Here is a 27,828-nt window from a genome sequence, read left to right on the forward strand (position 1 = left end):
CTCAAAGCAGGTGTTCAAAGGGGGCATGCCAGTGAATACAATGGGCCCCTATGCACTCTGCAGGAGTTGCGCCAAAATGTTGGCTCTACTCCTGCAAAGTACATGATTAGTGTCAGGAATTCTGACCCAATTGCCCCCTACCCAGCTCCATGGTCCACGGTATTTTAAATACGGCACACACACGGTGGCGGTAAGGGGGCACTAAGGGGTGCAAGGAAAGTGGCAATGCACTGGGTGAAGCACCACTTTTCTTAAATCAGCCCCCTAGTCCTTTGTGGTTTTGGTGCTTACTGCACCAATATCTGCATATCTTGGCAAATACTGTATAATTTCCACATTTAAATTCCAGACGGTTTGACCTGCTGAAATTTAACTAGGGTGAGGTATCTAACATCCCCAGTATTTGCGGGGTGATTGAACCCCATCCTGCTCAGAATTCCGACAAGGTGCAAACAAGTGTTTGTATTGTGGCATGAAAACACAAACACATTTAGATGCAGGGCCTAAGTAAGCATATCAGGGTATGGATGGTAAGTACAAGGAGTTCCAAATGTTATACTTTAGTGATAGAGAGCATTTAGAAGTATGAAATTGGTGTATCGTAGCTCTGCGAAGTGTGTAATAACCAATGTTTTGCCATATAACTAAGTCATCTATCCATCAAGATACTGCAGCTCACAATTCCTCAAGAAAGGGTTTTTCTATTTTTTCCTTATTTAGGAGCCAATGGATGACAAGATGCAAGGGTTGGTTTAGCATGGTCAGGTTTATCAGGATTCTGTTTTTGTGGCTTACCTGTTTTGGATGATTAACCAGTGAAAAGAAAGCTGCAGCAGTCCAGAGCAACGGTAATCACACTGAACATTGGCAATGGGTTTGGGAAGAAGGGGCGGATTTGATATTAGTTTGCTAATGATGCACTGACTTCGGTGACATATGACTTCAGTCTAAGATAGTTATCATAAGCCACCATCCAGTTTCAAACTTGGAAACATGGGAAGGCTAAGACGGGGAGTGGACTTAGACAAAAGGGGCAAAAGTGCTAATTCTGTTAATTAAAAGATAAATTCTAACTGCAGAAGGCATCTTCATGGACCACAGGACGGTGTAACCTGTTCTTGATTTTCCCTCTGCAAAGGAACCCCAACTCTGTGTACTCAGAATTTGTGGCACGTACAATTGTAATAAATTGTTACGAATCATTTGTAATTACTTGTTTTTTTCAGCTGACCTCATACATTCTTCTCCCGGATGTCACAAACTGAGAACGTTTCGCATCATTAAAAGGAAATGTGCTTAAACGCCATATTGTTCAGCCACATTACCTCATGTTCTTTATTGTTGAATCTGATGTCAGCATGAACTATACCTGCTTTTGAAGCAAGTAATAAATTACGTTATCTTTGTATCGTAGCAAACTGCAAAAGAAATGGGAACTGTAGAAAGGCTTAATTAAGCCTATTTATTATGCTCATAGTCCATTACCATGAGTTGCTATCATATAGTGTAGGAAAATGAATGTTTCCTGCATGATGTACAGTCGTGATCCCTTGAATGGAGTGCCCAATTGTAAGTATCTGGTACCCTCGTTTTAGATTCTATCCTCATCCGAGAGAAGGGGGGTGGGGAGAGAGGGAGATGGAGAAAGAGAGAGAGAGTGTGTGTGTGTGTGTGTGTGTGAGAGAGAGAGAAGGCCCTAGTCTGTTCCTTGACACAAGTGAGGTCCTTGACTTGTCCTCAACCAGGAGGGGCAATTGTGATCTCATTTGCTGGACAGTGGACTACTGCCCCTGTTTTCTAAATTAGTAGTTAGACTTGACATTTAATATTGTATCACAACAGTGGCAGCCCACTTGTGTAAATGTTGGTTTCTATGTGCTAACCCAGAACCCAGGTTCTAGTACTAACGTCCCAGTCATGTTATGCATGTGCAGCCTGTGAAGTATGTGCATTGTATGCTTGAGTGAATTAGGTTAATGGAGGCATATGGGTTCAATACTGGAATAGTCTGAGCTGTTCATGTGCACAAGATTGAGGTGAGTCTGTTTTCCCAAAGCTGGAAGTGTACTGCTGACATTCCTGAAGGTAGAGAGTGGAGACCTTGAAAGTAAAGTTGGGAAGGAGGGGACTGTACTAAAAATGAGGTTGTTTTGCTGCAAAGGGCTGCTGATTTACAGCATCCATTTTAGGACATCCTCCTTCCTCACTCCTCATCCCTACTTCTTATCTCTGCCTCTCATCCATCAAACATCATCCCTACTTCTCATCCATCATCCCTTCTTCTCTTCTATCATCCCTACTTCTCATCCATCATCCCTACTTCTCATCCATCATATATCATCCCTACTTCTCATCCATCATCCCTACTTCTCATCCATCATCCCTACTTCTCATCCCTGCGTCTCATCCCTGCTTCTCGTCCATCATCCCTACTTCTCATCCATCATACATCATCCCTACTTCTCATCCATCATCCCTGCTTCTCTTCCATTATCCCTACTTCTCATCAATCATACATCATCCCTACTTCTCATCCATCATCCCTGCTTCTCTTCCATCATCCTTTGAACAGTTTTGAACATGGGAATTGGGAGTGAGGAGGGTTGTTTGGAGTGGTACACCCCCATAATTAATGTCTTTTCTGGTAAACATTTGGATAAAGGTGTTTTCAGTCAGGTATGGGGAGTCTGTTGGGTTTCACCACTAGTTTTCACAAACACACAGAAAAAAATGTGCACTCTCTCCCTTTTTCTGTTTTGAAAGTCTTCAAAAATGATGGTAAATTTACAAAATAATCTATTTTCCCTTACTTAGTACTCTAACCAATCTGCGTTTCCCTCCCTTTCCACTGCCCCTAAATGCATCTCAACTGCTCTGCTCCTGTTTAATGTATGTTTATATTATGTGCCAGCACGATTGTTGGGAAAATCTGAAGCTCACCCCACCAATCTTACTGATCAAGCTATGCCTCTGAGGAGTGAAGGCGGGTTAGTGATCTTGGGGAAAAATGTCTCTGTGCCAGTGAGATAACAGTACCTCCATATCACAGTGTGTAGTATAATGTATTGCATTAAAGTATATTCTTTCTTCAAAAGAGAATGACTGGGTTGAACAGTCAATCTGATAGAGACTTCTAGTTGCAAATTCCTTACCTTAGAATTTCTCCCTGGTGTCAGACTGGATCTGGAGATTTTTCTTCGAGAGTACCCCTGCCCACCATCAGGTGGTGTTGGTCGACTCAGCAGTCGTCATTGACGTCCAGGTCCCCGGGATGACATTGCGGTCCTATATAGGCGCCACTCCGGCGTGCTGACATCAGTTCTTTTCTTTCCGCACCAGTACACGAAGATCCGAGAGAAAAGCTACCCTTAGTCATTTTGACTAACTGCAACACTTTTGTCGAATACTTTTTAATGAGTTTGGAATGCATTGAGGGATGCCCCAGAGGACGGGTATTTAACCATACGACTCCTGTCACCGAATGATGTTGGTGACAGATCTGCATCTTTTCTGGCTTTGGTGTCTGGAGCGCGACCACAACCCGAAGTCGTGCTCCGAGTGTCGGGCCATGAATCTGAAGGCTTTGAGGGAGCGGTCCCTGAAGCTCATGTCGACCCGGCACCAGACTCCGCATCGCTCCCGGTTTCGTTTGAGAGGAAGGTCACAAGACCGCTTGCAGAGTCATCACCACTCCTCTTCATCCAAGTCCTCGGGACGATCGAGTCACAAGAAAATGAAGTCGAAGAAGGCCAAATGTTCTTCAACTTCACCCTGTCGCTTGGACGACATGATGCGGGAAAAGCATAGATGCTCTGGGCCTCCAACTCCGGAGTCTGGTTTGGCTCCGCCCATCCCCGACTTTCCAGGAGCCGGTGCCACCGCTGTCCAGTTGAAAGAGTTCTATGAGGCCATGCGCCTCATCTTTGGGAAGACAAACCTGTTGTCTGCTGCTCTGGGCCCAGGAGAGTCAGGGAGGGCCCTCTCTGGTTCCACGCCAGCAGCTTCCGCCTCGGGGGTCAACTCCGGATCCACTCTTTTATCCGTACCAATGTCAGTCGTGCCAATGCGACCTTCCCCGGCGTCCGGACGGACTTCGGCTTTCCTGACGTCGGTTGGGCCCGCAGTCGACGCTGCTTCTATACCTATCCCCGACGACCCAGAGCCAGACCGGCATTGCCCGATGCAATTCCGTTTTTCACTGACTCTCCAGGACCCAGGGCAGATCCAGCCCCTTCCTTTAGAATACCAGCTTGACCCTGACATGTAGTGAGTTCATGATCTGGGCGACGCTAGCGAACTAGATACCTCTCTGACGCTGGCATGCTTTTTCCCCTATCATGGCTCTGGAGGAGAGAGCTTCATACTCCATGGTGGTAAGAAGGGCTGCTGAGGTTTTGGAACTCGAGCTTCCTTCTGTGGAGGTCAGGACTAACCTCCTGACCAAGGTGCTTCGGCCTGGGGCTTCCAGTTCGAAACCCCTCCTGCCCTTTAATGAAGCCCTTTCGGACATCCTACTGGGTACCTGGTCCATACCAAGCACAGGGGCTCCGGTGAATAGGACGGTTGCCTGCCACCATCGGCCTGTGAGGGCCAACCCAAAATTCCTGACACAACATTCTACGCCTGAGAACCTTGTGATCCAGGCTTCCTCATCTACTGGCGCATTCCCTTCCGCTCCCCCGGGTAGGGAATCAAAAAGACTGGATAACTTTGGGAAGAAAATGTTTTCTTCCACCAGTCTAGCATTGTGGTCCGTTACCAACTCATGCCTTATAGTCTCTGGGATACGGTCCCGCAAGTGCTGCCTCGAGTCCTAGAGGAGGCCTGGGGGGTTCTCTCCCATGCTGTTACAGACGAGAGAGAGGCAGCAAATTCATGATTCATTGTGGACTGGATATGACCTACTGACTAGGTAGATCGGTTGCATCGACAGTTACAGTGGCCTTGAGGTACCACGCCTGCTTGAGGATGTCTGACTTTTTAGGGCATGCCCAGCAATCTCTATTTGGCCATGCCCTTTGATGGCACCCGTCTCTTCAGAGACAAAGTGTACTCAGAGCTCGAGGTTAAGGTTTCTCAGGCTACCTCTCAGTCCCTTGGCTTCATAGCGGCTCCTTGCCCGCCACAGTCTGCTTTTTGCCCCTTTGGTGGCTATGGAAGGGGCACCAATCTGCATTCATTTCCACCCGGCCACCGACCCGCGCATGCTTCACAGCCTCTGCACGGCCACGGGATCCCACATGCTCGTGGATCAAGGAGCCACTGGTCCACCAAGTCCAACCTCAACCCCTCCACTGCCTCCAACCCTCCTAGTCCATTGGAACATCTGGGACCAGTTGGTGGCAGGATCTGCCATCACCTGCCCCACTGGGAAGCCAGATGGGTGTTGCAAATTGTCCAAAGGGGCTGCTCTCTCCTCTACAAGACTTCCCCTCTGGCTATACCACCATCATTAGATCATCTGTCAGAGGATCATTTGGCACTTTTCCACAAGGAAGTCAAGGCACTCTTGGCCAAGGAATCCATAGAGAGGGTCCTTGCACCAGAAGTAGGTTGTAGTTGTTATTCCCGCTACTTTCTGGTGTCCAAAAATACAAAGGGCCTTCGCCCTACCTTAGATCTCCACACCCTTAATGTCTTCCTCAAGAAGGAGAAGTTCAGAATGCTAACTCTAGCTCAGGTCCTGTATGCCCTGGAGACTGGATGGTAGCTTTGGGATTCCAGGACGTCTACTTCCACATTCCTGCCCTGCCATCCCACAGACATTATTTGTGATTTGTGGCAGGTCACAACCACTTTCAGTTTACCATGCGCCCCTCGGGTGTTCACAGAGTGATGGTTGCAGCTCATCTGCGCAGGTTAAGGGTTTCAGTCTTCCCCTACTTTGACGACTGGCTGTTAAAGGCAAACTCACCCCGGACTGTCATCTCCCACCTCCAGTGAACCTCCTGCACTTGCTTATCTCGAGCTATTGAGCATGGCCATCAATCCACCGATCAGACTGCCCCTTTGGGAGGATCTTCTGTCGCAGCAGCAGGGGACGGTCCTTCACCCGAACCTGTCCAGTCTCTGCCTCCTTGCGAAGTCTCTGATGTCATCTTGGCAGTCAGACATCCCTCCACCCAAACAGTATACGCCTGTTGTTGTAACAAATATGTGGCATGGTGTATCAACAAATCTGTTTATCCCCTTTCTACACCTCTTTTGGGGGTTCTCCTCTTCATTCTCTCTCTTGCCCAGCAGGACTCTGCTCTGGGCAACCTCAAGGGTTATTTGTCTGCCATCTCAGCCTTTTTAACGCTGCCAGACCAACCTTCTCTGTTCAAATCTCCATTGTTGGGAGGTTTCCTAAAGGACTCACCCATATGTTCCCTCCTATCCCGTTCATAATGCCCCAGTGGGATTTGAACTTGGTACTCACATATCTCATGTGTCCTCCTTTCGAGCTGCTCCACAACTGTCCTCTGCGGCTTTTGACTCTTAAAACTGCCTTCTTGGTTGACATCACCTCTGCTTGCAGAGTGAGTGAGCTCCAGGCTCTCTCTTTGAAGCCACCATTTCTAGCTGTCCATCATGACAAAGTGGTGCTTCGTACCAGAGCTTCCTTACTTCCCAAAGTGGTGACACCTTTTCGGGCCAATCAATCACTTTACCTACTTTTTATGCACCCCAAAATCCCTCTCAGGAGGAGGAAGGACTCCACTGCCTGGATCTAAAAACAGCGCTGGCATTCTACCACAATCGTAACCAAAGATTTTTGGGTGGACGATCAACTCTTTGTGGGTTATGTGGGTGTGAAGAAGGGAAGGGCGGAGCAGAAGAAGACCATCTCGAGATGGGTAGTCCTCTGTATCAAGATGTGCTATACTTTGGCGAAAAAGGGTTTGCGTGCTCATTCCACCAGAGCAACCGCTAATACCACAGCGTTAGCATGCGGAGTTCCAGTTCTGGGTATCTGCCAGGCAGCGACATGGGCATCCATGCACACGTTCACTAAACATTACTGCCTGGATAGTCAAGTCCGCAGAAACGGCTACTTGAGCTGTTTGGTCCTGCATGACTTTTTGGTGTGATCTTAGTTCACAGCCCACCACCGGGGTTGGTATTGCTCGGGTATCTATTTTAAGGTAAGGAATCTGCAACTAGAAGTCTTTATCAGATGTAAAAGTTACTTACCTTTGGTAACAATATATTTGGTAAAGACATATTCTAGTTGCAGATTCCTTATCGACCCACCCATTCTCCCCACTCTGAACTGAATTCTAGGGACAGGAACTTCCCTTCAAGGACCCTAGTTTCGGAGCACCATTCTCAGTGTTCTCCATGGCTCCGCGCTACTGGTGTGGAAAGTCGCAAAAAGAAACTGACATTAGTGCACCAGGGTGGCGCCTATATATGACCACAACATCATCACAGAGACCACAAGGCCAATGATGCCCACGGAGTCGACCGACACCACCTGACGGCATGCAGGGGTACTGCTCAACGAAAAATCTCCAGATCCAGTCTGACGCCTGGCGGAAATTCTAAGGTAAGTAAACTGCAAATAGAATATGTTTCTACCAGATAATATCATTACCGAAGGTAAGTAACTTGTTCATTATTGCGCTACTGGCTGATTGTTGAGCTCTCTGCTTCAAGCGCCCCCACACAGTCCTCCTCAGAAACCTGTGACTGCACACCATCACTACCAGTGAGAGTCAAGTGCTGGAATGGGTTCCATTGGCCCATTGTGCAGATCCACAATATGCCAGATCCTAGGACATCACAGCAAAACTATTCCACTCCCCACAACTTTGGCCCAGTAGTACCTTCTTGCCCTGTAGCCCCTGATTGGGGTCTGGCATGTGTTCCCAAAACAACTTGTTGCTTGTTGCTACAGCATAAAAACTATTTGGTCTATCTCTTTCACACACTTTTTTTGTGGAACACAGGATCAGGAGTCAAGTCCTCCCGAATCATCTATATAGTCCAAGATAGTGTTCACAAATAAAAAATATTAAAATATGTAGTGCTACTCCTGGTAAGTTGATTTTCCTAGCAGTAGGCCATTAATGTCATCAAAGTCATACAAAGCTGCTACAATAGAATACACAGAAATGGAAAACACATTTTTTGTTTCTTCTTTTTCCCTTCAAAGATGTGTGCTTCACTGGTGACTAGATCGTGTGTTGTAAAGCCATTCTGTGGTACTTCCAAATAAATAATGCTGCTGTCATTGTGGAGGTGAAGAGCAGAGATTGTCAAATTTGGTTATGCAGCTTTTTCTCTTGAAAACGCAGATTTCTTGATTCACAAAAGACTTGAAACTTTTGGATATTTCTAACAGATTTTGGAAATTTAAACAGTTCATACAGATTAAAGACATTTTCAAAATTTGCATCAGAGTTTCGATTTTTGCCTGAATTTTCAGGTAGAAATGCTTCATTAAAAATAAGAAAGAATGACTATAAACAAGGAGGCAGGGTCAAAGACAAGCACTAACTGAGATACTAAGGTATTTGAGTTGTAGCGCAACTGATCTACTGCGTAGGCTGAGCAATCTGACATTTCCATAATAACATTTTTAGAGAAGAAGACACTTAGGGCCTGATTACAACCTTGGCGGATGGGACACTCACAAACGTGATGGATATTCCATCAGCCATTTTACAAGTTCCATTATATCCCATGGAACTGGTAAAATGGCAGGCACGATATCAGTCACGTTTGTGTCAAGCATTGGTGTGCTTTGGGGACACACACAAAAGAAGAGGGGTCAAAGTGTGTGAGGGTGTTGAAAGCTCAAAATGCAGAAAGATCCAAGAGAAGTGCACGAGGAGAACACAGACTATTACATAAATGAACACAACGACAACCTATCGCCACTGATTTTATCATTCCTATTCCCCAACCATTATGGACGCATAGTAATTATTTTTCCTGGATAGCAGATTTTTTGCCCTTATACAAATTTCTACAGCCGCAAAGAAGGCATATTTATTCTGACATTTACATTAATTTTTTAGCAAAAGAATTTCTGATCTATGTTCCCATTATATTGATCTATTTTTTAAAGCTTTATGTACTTGCAAAAAAACACGCCATTTGCCTGGGAATCAAACCTGAACTATTCGCGTGGTAGAAAGGCTAAACCAGAGTTTAAAACAATACGCACATTGTTTTGCAAATACCACTCAAACCACTGAAAGGACACTCCTGTTATTGGCAGGCACTTCCTCAATAACTTTATGCACATTACAAATGTTATAGTATCTTCTGCTCAAGTCCCAGATTTACAAAAGGAGGAACAACAGTGGCTACCTAAACTTGCACTGAGACCAGCAACAAAACAAGAAAGACTGCAATGGTTATGGTCCTTACACAGGAGTCTGCCTCATGCACATGGTCCCCTCTGCTCGTCCACTTGATATACAAGATTTATCAACTATGGTTTTCAGTCACACTTTATCAGACTTTTTTTTTTGGGGGGGGGGTGGCTGATATATGTGGCCTGCTTAACCATAGGTCTTGTTTTATCTCTTTTATCCGCATGTGTACGTTTCCAATGGATAGAAGAAGAAGAAAGGTCACAAGTGCATGGCTGGTGCTAAAAGACAAGCGTGTTATGATAAGCACCAAAAATGTCATTAACCATAATGACAGTAACACCAACAATAACAATAAAAATTAACATAATAATAATTTAGGCATTTATATGCAGCTTCTCACACCAGTCAGTTTTTCAGTACCACATATGGGCGAGACTCTTGGCCTTTTCCTGCTTTCTGGCATTTATCTACCACGCAGTGCTTTTCTCTATATAGCACGGCATGACATTCAGGGGCATATTTATACTCTGTTTGTGCCGGAATTGCGTCGTTTTTTTTTACGCAATTTCGACGCAAAACTAACTCCATATTTATACTTTGGCGTTAGACGCGTCTAGCGCCAAAGTCCATGGAGTTTGCGTCATTTTTTAGCATGGACACCTACTTTGCGTTAATGAGATGCAAGGTAGGCGTTCACGTCTAAAACATCGACTCCGAGGCATGTGCGTCGGATTTATACTCCCGGACAAAATTCACGCCCGGGAGTGGGCGGGTCAAAAAAAATGACGTACGCCCGCTTTTGCGCCGTTTTTTAGCGCCTGCAAAAGGCAGGCGTTAAGGGACCTGTGGGCTCTGAAGGAGCCAAGAGGTGCCCTCCCATGCCCCCAGGGACACCCCCTGTCACCCTTGCCCACCCCAGGAGGACACCCAAGGCTGGAGGGACCCATCCCAGGGACATTAAGGTAAGTTCAGGTAAGTGTTTTTAAAAAAAAAAATTGTGGCATAGGGGGGCCTGATTTGTGCCCCCCTACATGCCACTATGCCCAATGACCATGCCCAGGGGACAGAAGTCCCCTGGGCATGGCCATTGGGCAAGACAGGAGTCATTTCTATGGGGGTTGGAAGTGAAAAAAAATTGCGCAAATCGGGTTGAGGCGAAAAAATTGCCTCAACCTGACTTGCCCCATTTCTTGTCGCCCAAGCTCCATTTTCCCCTACGCCGGCGCTGCCTGGTGTACATCGTTTTTTTTAACGCACACCAGACGGCGCCGCCGGCTAACGCCGACTAACGTCATTCAATAAATACGGCGCCCGCATGGCGCTTCAGAATGGCGTTAGCCGGCGCTAATTTTTTTGACGCAAAACTGCGTTAGCGCAGTTTTGCGTCAAAAAGTATAAATATGGGCCTCAGTCTTGATGTGCCATGCTCCCAACGCTAAAATAGTGGGTGTTCACTTTTGTGAGCTGATACTGATTTTTCTGTGGAAAAGAGGGACAATATTAAGGTGACCAGTGTTCTAGGTTTTTCATGATTCATATTTCCTTCCACTCGTATCTCTCCCCACAGTTTTCCTACTTCCTTTCTGGGATGGGAATCTAGCCCTCCTCTGACCACTAAAGCAATACAATCCAGCGCAGGAGATGTCTGTCGTCTTGCCCACAGGGCAGCTGGGCAGACGAGATCTCCACCACGTCTTGTAATGGGCAAGATTCAGAGGAGTCTGGGTTTGGGTTCTAACAGAGCTCCTATTACCTCATATGAAGTGCTACTTCCCTCTGCCAGTGTAAGTCCTTGGACAAGCTCTTACCCAAACATCCGGTCATGGAGAGGCCCAATTCCAAGGGAGGCGTCAAATGCCCTATGTTCTCTCGCAAAGACAAATAAACTCCATCTTGCTAAAATAAAATGGGCCATTTATACCAGGTGTCCAAATGGCTCTCCAGGCTGATGTTAAGGGCCTTTCAAAACCCGTTATCTCCCTGTTTACTTGCTCCAGTGCTCTCTTTATGAATATATGTGTGTGAGCCCTTTCCACAATCTCTCCTGCCTAGAAGCTGGGTCCAAAAGATAGCTGCCATGTCCCATCTGCCTTGATCTTCATATCCCTGTTGTTATGGTAAAGATATCCACTGCTGTCAGTTGAAGCTCAGGGTCTTCAAGCCTGGAATAGGCATTATCCCTCGTGTTGGTCTTCATTTTTGAATAAGGTATTTGTGGAAATCTTTCTTATATGTTTATTTTTTCTTGGCAACAGAAGAGGTCGCCAGGCTCCTTTTTCTCTGGAGACCCCGGAGTGATATCTTTTTAAAAAGTGAAGATATTTCCTGTCCAACAGTTAAGATAGAAGTGGCCCTCCTCATTCTGATTTACTAAGTCACGTTTTCAGTGCCTAGGTGCTCCAGCATATCCAGATCGCTTCTCAGCAGACACCAGCCCTGGTCTGTGTGAAACAGTGGAAAGCATGGGTGACAGAGGAGCAGACATCCTCTCCAACCTTGGACATTGGACATGAAACAACTTTGATGTCCTGCTCTGCTGCCACTTGGGAAAGAGGAGGACTTTTGCAAGTCCTTTGGATTGGGGGAGCTGAAATGTAAGATTTTCTCTGAACGTAAATCGATCGAGTGGTGAGGTAAGATTACGCTTGGGGCTGGAGAAGAGCAGATAGGTCCCTCACAAGCAGTTAACGCGATTTGGATGGTGATCTGAAGATGGCTCTCGCAGGGCTATCTGCCCAGTCCTTGGTAGCGGGAACTTTGTGAGAACTTATGGGTCAAGGAAAGATTACTTTTTTGAATGTCTTGTGAAAAGAATGCCAGTAAGCTTCTTGGCGCTAGAGAATCAGACAGAAACCACCAAGAGGGGGCAGTTCTAGGCATGGGCCGGTGTCAAAGGCTCTGCATTCTGGTCAAAAAAGTGGAGCCCCGCTTCCCTGTGAAAGGCCACAGTAGCAGTCAACCTCCTGCTTCTCCTGTGCCCCTCCCCCATCCAATCACGCCGCAAATGTATTCCTTGAGTGAAGTGTCTTGAACTCACTGGCTCTATGGTGTGGTGGCAATGTTGGGGGGTGCAGTGGGTGGGGAAGGGGGCAGTAGCAAAGCCCTCAATTGTGTTGGCTCACAATGTTAGGGACAAGCTTCCTCCTAAAAACCTGCCCTAATGCCTTTCTGAAGTCTTTCTGTTTTGGGCTGCTAGGTAGCAGAAGATCCCTTTTGTTCCAAGGTCCAGCTGGACATTATCAGGAGAGAAGAGGTGGGTCAGGGGAAAAGGGATCAGGCAGATCAGACTAGCTTAGCAGCAGTGTTGAGCAAAACACACTTCCTTGGGCCTTGAAGCTCTTGATCAGGCTGCAAGGTGCTCCTTGGCCTCGCAGCGCTGAAACTCCCTCCCCTAGGCCTCGCAAGACATGAAGTCGTTTTATAGAACTAAGGAGCCAAGGTACACAGTCTAGGGATGGCTCCAAATGCTCTGGTTCTGGGCATATCACTAACATTTCCCCATGCCTAAAAAAGGAAAAGACCGTTTTTAATGTAATCGATAGATGTGTAAAAACCCCCACAGACCTTGGTCCGGTTTTGTGCTATGCAAAACTGTAAAAAAAATGAAAAAACACTATGTCTCAGTCACCTTATGTCTTTGGCAATGTTCATCGTGCACAACTCATGACTTACAAGTTTTCAGATTGCCTTTGTGCAGGGGCATCGTAAATTCCCTTTTGCTTTAGGAACTAGAGCGACAGTGGAGTTCTTGATGTGCCTGTTCAGTCTGCAACTCTGCAGACAAAGACCCAGCTCATAAGTAATGTGAAAGGGCAGGTGAGTAAGTGAAGGGATGGGTGAATGGCTGGACGGATGAGTGAAGGAGTGAATGGTTGAATGGATGAAAGTGTGGATGGATGAGTGAAAGAATGCATGGATGACTGAATGAAAGGATGAGTGAAAGGTTAAATGGATATATGGATGTATGGAAGGGTGCATAGATGGGTGAAAGGATGAATGGATGGAAGGACGGATGGGCGTAGTGAAAGTGTGGTTGATGGGTGAGTGGAAGTGTGGGTTGACGAGTGGAATGATGGATGGATGAATGGATAAGTGAAAGGGTGAATGGATATTCAGATGAGTGAAAGGAAGGACGGATGTAAGGAAGGATGAGTGAGTGAAAGGGAGGGTAGATGGACAAAATGATGAATGGATGAGTGAAAGAGTGGATGGAAGGATGAGAGAAAGGACGGGTGGATGGATGAGTGAGAAGATGGGTGAATAATAGGGTCAATGAATGGATGAGTGAATGAGTAGATGGATGGGTGAAGGGTGGATGGATGGCTAAGTGAAAGAGGACGGAGAGTTAAAGGAAGGATGGACGGATAAGCAAAAGTATGGATGGATGATTGATGGATGGATAAGTGGGTAGACTGAAAAGACAGATGTAAGGGTGAATGAGTGAAAGAATAGATAGATGGATAAAGAGGGTGGAGAGTTGGAAAAATTATGGGTGGATGAGTGCAAGGGTGAATGTATAGACAGATGAGTGAATGGAAGGATGGATGAGTAGATGGATGAAGGATTGATGGAATGAAAGGATAGATGGATGATTGGAATGAAGGATGGATGAGTGAAAGGGTGGATGGAGGGATGGATGAGGGAAATGATGGATGGAAGGATGGACATGTTTGGAAATGGTTGGATAGGTTTTGATATGGATGGGCACACAGATGGACGCACGGACTGAATGGTAAAAGACTGAATGATGGAAGAAAGAACAAATGGATGACAGTATGTAAATGTGGATATCAGCAGTTTGATGGGAGGGTGAATGGCTAGATTATTGATGGAAGAGACAAGACAACTCTTCTGGGGAGGGTTGTCATTACTTACTTTGCTTGTATAGTGCCACAAGACCTTTGGTTCAAAGTGGGAGGTATTTTAATTTTCTGGCTACTCCCTTGCCTATGTGTGACATTTCTGTATTTACTGTGTGTTTGCATGTGACATCTATCTATCTTACATATGACATTTTGAGTGACACCCAACTTCTACTTGAAAGTTACACTAGTAATTGTAAATTGTAGCATATTTTTTATGTGTAAGGTTCTAGAGAAAGCCTTATAGTGCCATGAGCTATGCTTGAGATGTATATGTTGTGTTGGTAGCAATAGGAAAGGTGTCAAAAAATAATGTGCAATAGTGTATCCTCGGTGCCTGCTATAAGAGAGCTGCAGGGAAAAGCACTTTTATGAACACTGTCAGTCAGTGCAGCTCTCTGCGCAGCCCTCATAAACAAAGTATGATTCTATATTTTAAGCCCCACTTGCTGACACACCAATAATGCAATCCTTATAGTGGGTTCATCACAGCAAACCTCCCTTTAGTTCCCCACCAAAGCAAGAGCTCTTTACTAATATCCATGCAGAAATGCGATGTTAGAACTTCTCAATGATTCCAAGAGTCTAAGACCAATTCTCTGGGGATGAGTAAGGGGTCAGATTTGAGTTTCTAGCTAGAAAACTGAGCAGTTCTGCAGTAGTATTGATGCAAAACCTAATTGCTGATATTGTGTCTCTGTCCAGAGGATACAAAGACCTAGACTGTGATCTCATAGTAGCAGCAGGAATAAACATTGGTATACTGCTGCAAAACAAACACTCTTGCATGAGCACACACACCAAATATGGCCACTGCTTTACCCTCACAACTGGCTTCACTAATGGTTCCAAAATAAGTGCATCATCAAACTTTCTTTCACTGTCAAAGTAAAAGGGATTTAAATGAAAACTCTCACTAGAACAGACTTCCACCAGAGGAGGTCTCAAGCTGATTCTTTATACCACAGTACAAGATTCAAATAAAATGATTAGGTCACTTCAGGGATGCTAAAAAAGATTAATGGTCCTATGATGCCACTTTCTGTGATATCACTCTGCGATGTCACTTCTTATGATGTCATATGCAAATTAGAGGGGCCTCACATCTTCCATTTCAAACTGGGCACCAAAGGTCCTAGGACTGGCCCTGCCACCAAGGGATAAATAGACAGTCCTTCTTCAGTTTGAGATGATGTAGCTCTTTTTTGGTACCTCTACCGGGAATAAGTTACATAACCAGATGGCCTTGATCAAAAGGATTTTGCACCCAGGTGTAATCTTGTTATTGCTGGTAACATTAACATGGTATCTGATGACCTCAAATACTCTCCCAGACAGCATAGGTTGATTCTTTCTGCTAATAATGTGGGAGATAAAATGCTGTCTATCGGAGTGCTGTTAAGAGTTCCCAAAGTGGTGTCTACTAAATATATGGGAAAAAAATGAACCTTACCCACATGGATCGACTTTGGATGACCTTTGAGCTAATGGTGGGTACATATTATATTTCTCGTGTTTGAAGAGTTGAACAGCCACCGAGTCTGAATGACTGACTGTTGGATATGGACTGGTGCATGCTTTTCTTGCAGAGAGGGCAGTCTATGAGATCAGGGGCTGCCCAGATAAATCGACAAAAATATGGGGGAAATGGAACTATCATCAGGGTGGACTGTGCACTCCTTTTGGAACTTTAGGACCTGATGCTTGGTGCCACGAACATTTGGACACTGATATAGCCCAATAAAGTGTCTGTGTTGGGGTGGGTCATGGGAGGGAGAGGTTATTGGGCGCAGTATGGGGCGTGGACTGATTTTTGGTTGTGTCTTGATTCTACATTGTATTGTTTTTGTTACTATCTTATCTGCAATAAAACCATATATGAAATAAAGAATGAGGGAGGTAGCTCTCTACAATATAAAACAATGTATGCAGTCTTGATATGTAAGCTGGTGCAAGACTGTCTGTGTCAAAGTTGCCTAGTCCCTCTCAATTAAGTTCAGTACGAGTGGAGCTACAGCATTCTGGATTAGGTGAACTTTATATAGGGATGATTTTGGAAGACACATGTAAACTGAGATGCAGAATCATAGTGTGATGAAAAGAAAGCATTGACTAGAGAAACATAATTTGAGGAGCAAAACAATGCAAGAACATTCCCTGTGTTTTACAAGCGCTGGCAAAGCCTATACATCTGCTGTTGGCAGCTGGCCTATAGCTGTGTCAATGCCGGTTTTGTTTTATCATGGGTTTTGTAAAATGTTATTGCTGAATGAACTGCCAGCCCTTGCCAATATAATCAAAATTGGCTAAAAGCAAAATAATTTTGAGCACTGAATGGAAGAAGTTTGTGGGCAGCTGTAAGTCTTCTGAAAGCAGAATACCATCACTGTCAGTCAGGCTACCCAATCACTAAAGTGGGCTGACCCACTGCCCAATGCTTCGTGCTGTTGTGGACAGAAAAAAAGTGTGAATAACACAACAGACTAATGAATGAAGAGAGCTGGCTGAAAGCCCCAATAAGTGTATATTTTTAGTAAAATCAAAAGGTCTTAGCTAAACAAAACACCTTACTATAAAAAATGCAGCCCTCATACAACTTAAAAATTAAAAACAAAAAGTGAATGTTAAGGAAAAGAACCTTGATATACGAATTTTTCATCTCTTGCACCGGGACTGTAGAAGATCCCAGAGGGATGGCATAAATGATTAGTCCATGTAGGTGTTTCATTGAAGAAGGATAATATTTTGATTTTGCTCCCATTAAATTTTAGGCTGTTGTAGCATATCCAGACATATACGGGAAACACCCGGAACAACGACTCTGAAACCACAAAGTCGTGGAAAACGAAAGCGAAACAACGCTTTCGTTTTCCACGACTTCCTGGTTTTCGTACCTTGACCATGCATGTCTGAACCACGTACATGCGTGGTTAAGGCACCGAAGAAGGGAGTCAGAGTCGACGCGGTGAAGGTAAGTTGGGCTGGGACTGGGGCTGTTTTTTTTGGGGGGGGGGGCTCAGGGTGATTAGGGTTTAGGGGGGGTCAGGGTTTAGGTTTTAGCGGTGGGTTGGGGTGTTTAGGTTTTAGGGGCGGGATGGGGACTGAGGGTATTTTTAGTTTTGTGGTGGGGTGGGGGGCGCGGGTAATTAGGGTTAAGGGGGTTTGTGGGGGGCTCAGGGTTTAGGTTTTAGGGGTGGGTTGGAGGTTGGGGGTTGGGGTGCTTAGGTTTTAGGGGCGGGGTGGGGACTCAGGGTATTTTTTGTTTTTGGGGGTGTGGTGGGGGCTTTGGGTGATTAGGGTTTAGGGGGGTTTAAGTTTAAAGGGTCTGTTGGGGGGTTGGGGTGGTTTAGGTTTTAGTGGAAGGGGTTGGGGTTGTGGTAATTGGATTTTGAAAAACATGGAATGAGGGCCATCAGAGCAGAGTAGATTAATAGTTTTCACGCACACACGCACGTACGCGCACACATACATAACTCTCTCCCTTTCAAATTACGCCTCATCAGGGGTAGTAAGTGCTACATAAATACAACTTAAATACAAAGCTAGAGAGGTTTGCGTGTAACATATTCTAGAGGCGTGGGACAATCTGTTTATTTGGGCTCTGATAGGCTGCTCAGAGGCTCACGCAATTCATTTTCATAAAACCACATAGAGAGTACTTTCACTTAGTTCAGGCAAGAGTGGCCACTGCCTGACGCCTCCTGCACTTACCTTTCCAACCGGTTACCGTGGCACCAACCAAATGACCTCTTTCATGGCTCTTTGTCAGATCTCTGACCAAGCAGTCCACCCTCATATTGACCACCGGAGAACATTTTGGTAATAACTACAACAATAATTTTATTGCTTAATTGGCAACCCCCTCGCGCGGGAGACTGAAGTTTGTACTAGAGAATAAAGGTCAAACATTCAGTGCAGACACAATGAGGGTGTGACATGGCAACACATGTTGGTGGAGAAAGCACATTTTGCAACAGCGAGTACGGGGCAAAGAAGAGGTAAGAAATGTAAGCTGAGACCAGGAGGGGTAACATGCCCAAAGACAGCAGAGGGAGGGCGAGACTTCACAGACTAGTGGTGCTCAAGCATTTAGAAATGCAAACTTCTGTGTAGAAACTGATACTGTTCGGAGCATTCTAAAAAGAGTTTTACACAAGCGCCACTGTGCTCAGGGATTGTACAGGGCTGCCCCAAGTAGGAGGCCATTTTGCTTCCTCCATCATAACTGTGACACTGAAATAGTTTAGCAAACGTCTGTAAACCAAACGTAATCACAGAGAATGTGTAACGGAAAGACATGGGTGACGCTAATTTGATCCCCAAGGTCTAGCCAGTAGACACGATGGTGTGTGAGGCAGTGACTGCTATACACTAAACCACAACAGATGAAGTGGTCTTATCAGTCAATCGCGGTACCTCAACATGCACAGAAAAAACACAGAACTAAAGGAAGTACTTCTATTCAAAGGATCAAACTGTTTGCTGTGACTCACCAGACCAGAATCTAGAAACCATTCTGTTATTTGAGTTAACCACTGATTAAGCAAAAGATTAAATTTCTGATCCACTGTATGTAAATTTATCTTGTGAACATTCATGGTTGTTATCCTGAGAACTAGCAGTGGGAAACGTATTGATTTCACTGACCTATTTAGTACAAACAGAAGTTGTGTGAGTTGGTGAGGTTTTCCTGCAAAATGTTATGGATGGAAACTTTCAGCTGAAATGTTTTGCATGAGAGAACTTTTAGGAAAAAGTAGATTTTGCTGGTGTTTCCTCTTTCACATACTTTTAACACTTTTTTCACCAGCTTATTTTTACACTTGACTAATTTCTTCGAGTTCAAAGTCTGGAAAGTTTATAAAACAAGAACTTCGTGAACTTTGAGGCGAACAGCTCAATGGTGCCACTCACCACTACCAGGAATAAGACCTGTTTACAGTTGGTGTGTTGTCCCATTCTTGAAGGGGTTTGGTATAGACTTTTGTTAGTGGATGTACCACATACAGCTCCAATACACAATTATCATCTTATCTTGTAGCTATGAAAAATGTCTACTAACTGGAAAGGAAGAACTCTAGCAGAAGCATGGTATGTGAACAGTAGGCAATAACAATGATGCAACTCATTTTTTGGGCTGTTGTGATTCTGTTGCTATTTATGCAAAGCAATCTAGTGGTTTTTTTTAATTCAATGCTTAAGATTAGGTACACAATATGGCCCAGAGTAACAATATCTGCTTCACAAGCAACCCAGAAAATCATTCACATCAGGAGCATCCTGAATCTTCCCACAGATAAAAAAGAGGAAAACAAATCTAAAAAACTATAGGCCTCAAGGACGTACTAAACACATTTAGCAATTTAGAAAACGTGATTGCAGATCACTAACTATGAGAAAAATACAGACCCAGGACCTGGAAGGGGCGTGTTGTAGGCACCCCTTTTGAATACTGAATCAGAATGCTATGTATCAATATTTAGTGAATGAAACTCGGTTGCAAAACAGTGAAAAGGGACACACACCTCAAAGGAGACTGTAGTTCATTTGCAAAAAGGAAGGGAGTCCCAAAAGGACACCCTTCCCTTTTGAGAATGTTGAAAAAATGTAACTAAATGCAACCCTGAGTAATTTAAAGAAAACAGGATACAATAAAAAAAGTTTGAGTTCTTTAAAAGTTATCGCAGACATGATGTTCTGCGGACCCTAGCAGGTCACCATCCCTGTGATGGTCTCCAAATGTACTAAGTCACAATTTACGACCTATGTTATTAATATTTATAAGGTAGGTTAGATTGTGACCCACTCTGATTCCTTATTTTGTGAACTGACATTTCTATATATTTGGGTGGTAAAACAATTTAGTAGTTGCAAAACGTTGGTAGCAAATTGGGACCACATTAGTGGTACATAAGTCCCTAAATTCTTTATTGGAAAGTGTGCAATGCTCTTAAGCTGCAAAATAACTTACGCTTTATCTGGGAGATGAGTGGACAAATTCACACACTGCTCTCCTGCAAATATACATCTTAGATAAATTTAGTGTTCTTGTGAAAATCAAGGATAATTCATGTGAAAGCCTAGAATCATTCCAGCTAGGGGAGACTCCTATGAACTCTGAAGGGGCGGGGACAAGGCATGGTGGACATTCTCTAGTGCTTTAAGTTTCCCCAGTACCAGGGAAGCTATTCACAACAAAGCAAGACATGTATGCAATAATTGGATCCTCACTAGCTACTGATTTTACATAGTTCTATGGAGAAAATGACTCTTAGGAAATTGAGTGCCATAATTCTATTGCAGAGTGCTAGGCAATGTTTATGATTTTAAAGTATAGCTTAAACAAATAGGGCCTCACTTATTGCATCAGTCAGACCTTGACTTTCTCGAATGTGTAGTTCTTAAGTAGGAGGCGATGCAAACTTAAATGGACAGTGGACGGTGGACGGTGGGAAATACCGACAGTAAGTCAGCCGCTCCAAACAAGCTGCAAAAAACATGCGGGCTTTGAAAGAACAGTGGAAAGCGACAAGAGACAGACGAAACAGACATATCTAGCAACACAAAGACAGGTGAGGAGGAGGCTTTCAAGGCAAAACAATGAGACACGCTGTAACCGTACAAACAACAGAGTCTCTCTCATTTCTTCTCCTGCCGATATGCTTGGGGGTCGCTCACAGGTCGAGGTGGCGATGAAACAGTTTGAAGTTCTGTGACCTGAAGGAAGCGCATCGTGTTCACAAGTCTTAAGACTGAAGTGCTCAGGGAGCTGGACGGATATTTGCGCACATTTTTGCCAACACTCCACACTTAATTGGTTGTTTATTCATTGCAAATGTCTTAGCAGGTAGAGAGTGTCCATTTGCTGCCTGGTGCATGTGGGTGCCCCGATGCTGTTCTGAGATGCAAAGTGCCAAGGACTATCCCATGGTAGTGTCTTGCAGCGCAGGAGTTTTGCATGAGCTTGTGCTTCTCTAGTCTTGAGGGCACTGTCCTGTTCTCCTGCCCTCTCCAGGACTCCTCTCCCATGTATGCCAAGGGCACAAGTCCTCGTTTAAAAAAAGGAAGACAACTAAACTGCATAGGTGCCCCTCAACACAGAAGTAGCAGGTGGTTACTCACAGAATCTACAATGGCGAGTTACACGCTGGTGGTTGCTAGCAAGGTGGAGTATATTTTCTAACCAGGTAGTATTAAAATGTGGACAGAGATTCCAACCTCAGTCTGATAATGGACCATGCTGAGGTTAGAGGGAGCTGATCATTTGTTGCACAAACCTTGCATAGGGGCCCATTGACTTTGTAGAGTCGCTGGGTCATGGAGTCACTTCAGAAAGGTGGGGTGATGGAAGTTTTGTGTTGGTGAATCCGACTTAAGTGGCAGAAGGGTGAAAGAGTGCAGATCTCCAACTGTTCACACCATACACTGAAAGTGAATTTGTTACATCTTATGATTGAAGCTGGCGAGCAAAATATGTTGATGTTGTGAACTTGGGTGCTGTGAAGTGGGGGCTGAAGAAGGACACAATTTGGTTTTTCACAGGCTATGGTCTCTTTATTAACTCCTGAAGGCCATCAGATTTCACATCTAAGAGACACCTGTACGGTGCAGTCCGAAAGACATGTTGACATTATAACAAAAAGTTCTATAGATGTAAAATGATTTTACATGGCAATGTTTCCATGGGGTGCAATGTGGCTGACACTGAGATGAACTAAGGGTAGTTGGGGATAACAGCTGCTACTCTTCACTTTTCCTTTGGTACCTTTAGCACTTCTCTTGCTAATTCTGGTCTCTAGGATCGTGAAGACAGTTTCAGAAACATAAAGGTCCTTTTTTAGTTTCTATAGTGTACACTGCTTGCCCTTCATTTAGCCCCAACTAGAAGGGTGTGGAGGATCTAACGGATGGCAAGGTGTCAAGTAGAAACCTATGATGTCATTAGGGGGAAAGGGTGTTTGATCCGACTTCTACTGATAATTTAGTGGCTTGATGTCCTTGAGGGAGAACCCAAGACTCTGAAAGTGAGGGTGATGGGCAATGTAATCCATTCTTATCCACTTCCAGGCTTAATGGGAAGTTGAAAGGCAGTGATCCTTAATGCCAGGAGTGGCATGTGGTGGCCACAGGAATGCCTCATAAATGCACCTGCACCAGTAGTTGAAGGCCTTAAACTGGTTGCCACTTTCTGTGTGTCTGGGTGTTGAGCAGCATTTTGAGATGGGTTATGCAATGAGATAGCTGTATTTAAATGTTCTGCTCCTGGCTTTCGTACCTGACTGGTGCTAAATGGAACATACAAAAGGTGATGAGAGGAATGCATGTAAATGGTGTAAAGCGCTGACATTCGCTCAGGGTAGCGTTAGTTTACATAGTGATTTAACCCAAAGGTACTACCATCGTAGGAGCTACCTGCCTGGTGGCAGAGGTTGTTTGGAGGTGAATTTTGGTTTGTTTTGTATGGCTTTTCGTGCGTTTGGCTTGTATGATTTAGCTTTTCAACAAATGTGAATACCCTCAAAACAATCCAATAAGTTGGATATATATATATATTTTTAACAAATCTTTTTGATGCAATTAGGCTCCATATAATCTCTGTAGTGTTGTAGTATGAACATGTAACGTGAAATGCATAAGGGAGGGACAAATGTAGGACATTGGTTTTGGGCAGGTCATAGCATAAGAGGGACATATGCATATGAAAATTGATTCATCCCAGAATATATCTGTGCTGTGCAAGAGAAGACCATTTTTCTGTCTTTTGCTTAAGAGTTTATATAACTGTTGGTGCATTTGAAGTAAGACATATGAATTTTAAGTCACACGCTAATCAGTACACAAATCAGTACAATATACATTCGTAAGCAGTAATGTTTTTTCGTTGGTGGTTTATTTTCGGCCAGATTGGCCTCTTCTTTTGGCCCTCTTTCTTAACCTTTGGACAGCCTTTACCCAACACGTGTTTCATCGTTTTAGGGTGTATCCCTATGACTTCACCAGAGCTGTCTTGCTAGCTGGTTATACAAAGATGTTTTCCAGTTAAAATTCCTACCCGCAATAGCCACTTTCATATTGGCGTAGTTTCAATCAATATCTGACGCCAGATCGGAGCCCACTCACTCTGTTGGAACCCTGAATATTTTTACGGGAGGAAAGTCCCCATCACGTGAGGTCCTTTAATGCAATAATATCTGGAACAGGACTGGACTGAACAGTCTGTTCCACTGATGCCTAGCAAAAATACAACATATTGATTGAAACTACGCATATTTTAAAATAAAATGGATATTCTGGGTAGGAATTTCAACTGGAAATAGGGATTTTTTTTGTATAACCGGCTAGCGAGACAGCCCTGATGAAGTCGTAGGGATACACCTTGAAACGACAAAACAAGTGTTGGGTAAAGGCTGGCTAAAGGCTAAAAAGAAGGCTGAAAGGAGAGGCCAAACTGGCCGAAAATAAAACGCCAACGAAAACACATTATTGCTTACGACTTTATACTGTACTACTTAGTGTACTGATTAGCGTGTGCATTAAAATTCTTATGTTTTGTTGTCAATCCTCGTATTGCAGTTGGGGGAGTTAGGTGAATCTTCCCTTTTAAGAGCACTGAGGTCGAGATAGTAGTTTTTCCAAGATTGTGACTTTCCAGAGAGCGCCCAGGTCGTATCAACTCACCCATTTCCATGACATATGCATTTGGAGTAAGCTTTAAAGGCGGGGAAAACTGTCATTACAAAGTGAAAACATTCACTTCAAATTCAGACAGACCTTGTTTCCATGCCTGGGCTTGGAGAATGATATTCCACAGGGCTGTGATAGAGGGACTCCTGGCTCCAACATCTTCGTTAACAGGGGAGAATGAGGGGCTGGGAAGGGTTAGCCTCAGGTCAAGTAGGAAGACATTTGTGACATATTTCAATGGCATTAGGAAGAGGAGAAACCCAATAAATGGCTACAACACTGGTAAAAGGATCAATGGGCGAGGTTTAAGCATCTGGAGGACTGGAGGGGGCACCATGTCCTCATGATTGTAGATGTTCATGAACCAAAGGGCCAAGGGACAGGGGTCCTCAGCTCAGGCCGTCTCTTTGAATTGCTGGTTCTCCAGTGGCATACAGACAGATAATGGGGTACTGTGCGCTGGCATCCTTTATTGCCTTCATTGACATCAGTATCTCAGTCTGATGGACAAAAAATATATTTTCTGTAAATTAATAGAAATCACTATTCCCTGAATTCACTCTGGTGGTGATAAGAACCACCTCTGTCATGTTCACCCTCTTCTAGTAATAAACCCCACCTCTAACAACACACAGTTAAAGCCCAACTGTGGGCAGAAGGTGGAGGGATTGTCGTGTGCATCCACCACCTAGCAGCAATCACAGCACACCTCTTCCTTGGGGCATCACAGGTCAGCTAGCGATGAACGGCAGAAAGAATTGCCAAAAATGGAGCATTTAACTGAAGTCCGAAAATACTCCTCCCTCCAAGTCAAGATCAGCTTTACGCAAGATAAGATGTATTCCACGTGGAAGTGTACAGGATGACGAATAATGATAAGAATTCATGTTTAATCCTTTGTGAAAACTGTTGAGAGAAATGGAGGTGAAAGAAAAATCGGGCTTCCAGTTAAACTATAAAGCTGAGTCAGCCAAACATGTCTGGCAAACCAAGGTTCTGCTGGAGAAATGGACCAGTGAAACTCCAGTGGAATTCTGTAATGCTGGCCCAGACCATGGCGTGGAGGGGTTCTTGAGGCCTCTCCTCCAGGGATGTGGGGCAGGGCTTCTGTCACCAGGCTCCAGCTGGAGGGGATTATCAGTACGGAGAGAACAGGATGGGTCCATGAGCAGTTCGGATGGGTCCTGGGGCTGACCGTAGCAGAGGGTGTGTCAGATGGTGTGGAGCCTGCAGGAGTGGAGGTGTGGGTGCCGGGCGCATGGCCAGTGGAGAGTTGGCTGCAGCTGCCATGGCTGCTGCAAATGCCAAGGGGTTTGGTAAGAGGCCAGCTGCCAGTGACTTGGGTAGATCCTTCTGGAAAACCATGCTTGTCTGCAAGAGAAACACAACAATTAGAAACAGGCTCTCTTACTCAAGACATTGTATAGATCACAAACAATACAACATGGCAGTGTTAATAAAGCTTTCATACTCATTGCACTATTTTACTTTATAAAGGTTAGTTTGGTAGTGTAGTGATGCTGCTGTTCTCTTTTTAAGGCCTTCTGGCAAGTGGGTATAATAAATCCTGTAATAGGTTTTATCGTACACTTTAACCTTAAAACACCCACACAGCAAAACAACAAAAGATATCGAAACCTTTGAAAGTGATAAATCTTCTAGATTGGCCTGCCGCTAGTTCAATGCTGTTTACCTAGGAGTTTTGTGCGTTCATCATACTTTTGCATCTTTGTTTCTATTCACCGGTCTTCAAAGCATCCCTCAGTTTCAGCTTGTGCTTTAATATCAAAGGAAAACTGCAGTCAAAGTGAATATTGGAAACCTGTTCTTTGTAAGGGTTTCCAGCTTACCTTATGTGCACAGTGTGATAGTAGCTCTTCACCAGATGGCTGCGTAAAGAGTGTCGATTTCGCACAGTAGCACCATGTGAGGTGTTCACTGGTATGAATCTCTATGGCATCAGAAGCCATTGTGCTCATATCATGGATGGTAGACTATCCTGCAGGATGGTGCCTCATTTCAAGCGAAAGAGTAATCTGCCTCTTTATAAAGGCGTGTGAAGGACAGTTGTATTGTCCATGATGGTGCTAGGACAATAACACAGACCTGACATGTTTTTCTTTGTTTATCACTAATGGAGGCAGAGTTACACATATTTCCAAAGCGGTGGCAGTGGGGGATGGGTTTGGTGAGCCCACGGAATGGCTTTGTCATAATTATAGGTTTTCAGGTTTCAGGAGGTGTTTTTGAGAGCTTGTTGGAATGTGGATTAGGATGGTGTGGCATCTTTGTGAAAGTCAAAAACAGAGATATCTTCCAGCGCACCAATGTTCAATTGGTGTGTACATTGTTAATATTCAGTGATGCACCTCTTGATCTACTCGTTGAAGATCAAAAATATCTATGTAATACTTACATGCTAGTCACCCACTTCAGGGGTTTTCCCCACAAACATTATTTTATTACTTAAAATCCTTTCTGGATTTAGACTTTTTTTGTCCGCACTGTTTTCAACTATATATCATTTTAGTTCCTTGTAAAGAAACAAAACCCAAACGCATTATTTACTTAGGATCATGAGATTGTGCAAAAGTCCTTAGGTTCTGTTCATTTCTACTTTCATTGTCATGAGTAGGTGACAAAGCTTTCCTTTGTGAGAGTTCCCCATTCATAAAGAGATGCGTCTGCAGGTTCGGTTGTTATCCTTCTATGAAGAGAGGTCCTTTCAACACATTGTGGTCTAACAGCTACCTCTGCAAACACATAAATAAGTGTTGAACAAATTCCACTGTTGATCGGAGCAATCTGTAAAGGACTGTCCATAATTTGGACAGAAGTATGAAAAAATGTGGGATGATGAGACCAAATAGATTTGATGTCCCACGTGTAGAGAATTCCAGACACAAAAGATAACTTTAGACAATGTATACTTTTTACAACCTAATATAGCAACATCGTCTGAAAAAGAAAACCAACATTTTCTGCATCTGCAACGTTTAGCAGCGTGTGTATAGGTCAATGACTGATGTCGGTGATCCTCAAATGCGCCATTATTATGCAAAAATGAAGATAAAGGAGGAATTAAATTCCTGCATTTCTGAGGACTACTGTAACCAATACACTTTCTAAGGAACACTGTAACTAGTACTCTTGGCAAGAGTTTCAGTCTCAAAGAAGACATGCTGGCTGGCTGTGTAGAAATGTTACTCTTGTATTTATCTCAGCTTTCTCAACAATGCCCTCTGTGGTCGAATGGGTGCTGTTCAACAAGACATGACTCACCAACAAGGTCTTTTTAAAACAAGGATACATCAAACTGGAAACTGGAAAGGACATAAAATAATGTAGGGCAGTGGTGGTTTTAAAGGTAAAGGTTAGCCTTAGTGCTGTTTAAATGGTTAAGTTAAAGGTAGTGGTCCTGTATTGTGAAGAGGGATTAGTTAGGTGAGGGTAGCTGCTAGGATTATTTTTTATTGTTTTAGTTACATTTAGAACTGCAAAGCAGATTTTCTGTACTTGTTAAAGGTCCTTGAGGAGTTAGGCTAAAGAGGTAGCTGTTTTTTAATGTATCAGTGATTACACACAGGGTCACGAAATGCCTCTCTGTTTGAAACTGAAAAGGGTTTTGATTGTAGATAGGGTTGTATTGAGCTCTTGTTTTGTTTTGAAGGGGGTAGAATTATGGATAGGATTATGTTGTGTTCTTACTTCTGTAGCATTTTAAATGGAGGTAGTGCTACAGAAAGGGTTGTATTGTACCTTTGATTCTGTTTGATTGTGAATGAGGTAGGATCACAGATAGGATTATGTTGTGCCTTTAGTTCTGTTTGGTTGTGAATGTGGGATTTACGGATAGAGTTATGTTGTGAATATGGCTGGTTTGGGTTGAGCCTGGGTTACAGTTAGCAACAGAGCTATGTTGTGTCTATGATTGGGTGGGGTGTAAATGGGGTAAGATTAAGGATACATTT

At 44.1% G+C, this 27,828-nt stretch overlaps 1 protein-coding gene across 4 annotated transcripts in view; it reads right to left on the reverse strand.

The window, feature by feature from the left end:
• Positions 1-23,137: 23,137 nt before the first annotated feature.
• The window catches only part of ZNF385A (zinc finger protein 385A), a 413,082-nt gene continuing 408,391 nt past the window's right edge, over positions 23,138-27,828 (reverse strand). For all 4 annotated transcript variants that reach the window (XM_069231020.1, XM_069231019.1, XM_069231022.1 and 1 more), the window contains one exon: positions 23,138-25,228. In XM_069231020.1, coding sequence (XP_069087121.1) covers positions 24,995-25,228 — 234 coding nt within the window. In that variant the 3' untranslated portion in view covers positions 23,138-24,994. The remainder of the gene's footprint in view (positions 25,229-27,828) is intronic.

The sequence above is a fragment of the Pleurodeles waltl genome, chromosome 4_2 (assembly GCF_031143425.1).
Source record: "Pleurodeles waltl isolate 20211129_DDA chromosome 4_2, aPleWal1.hap1.20221129, whole genome shotgun sequence".
Lineage (NCBI taxonomy): Eukaryota > Metazoa > Chordata > Amphibia > Caudata > Salamandridae > Pleurodeles > Pleurodeles waltl.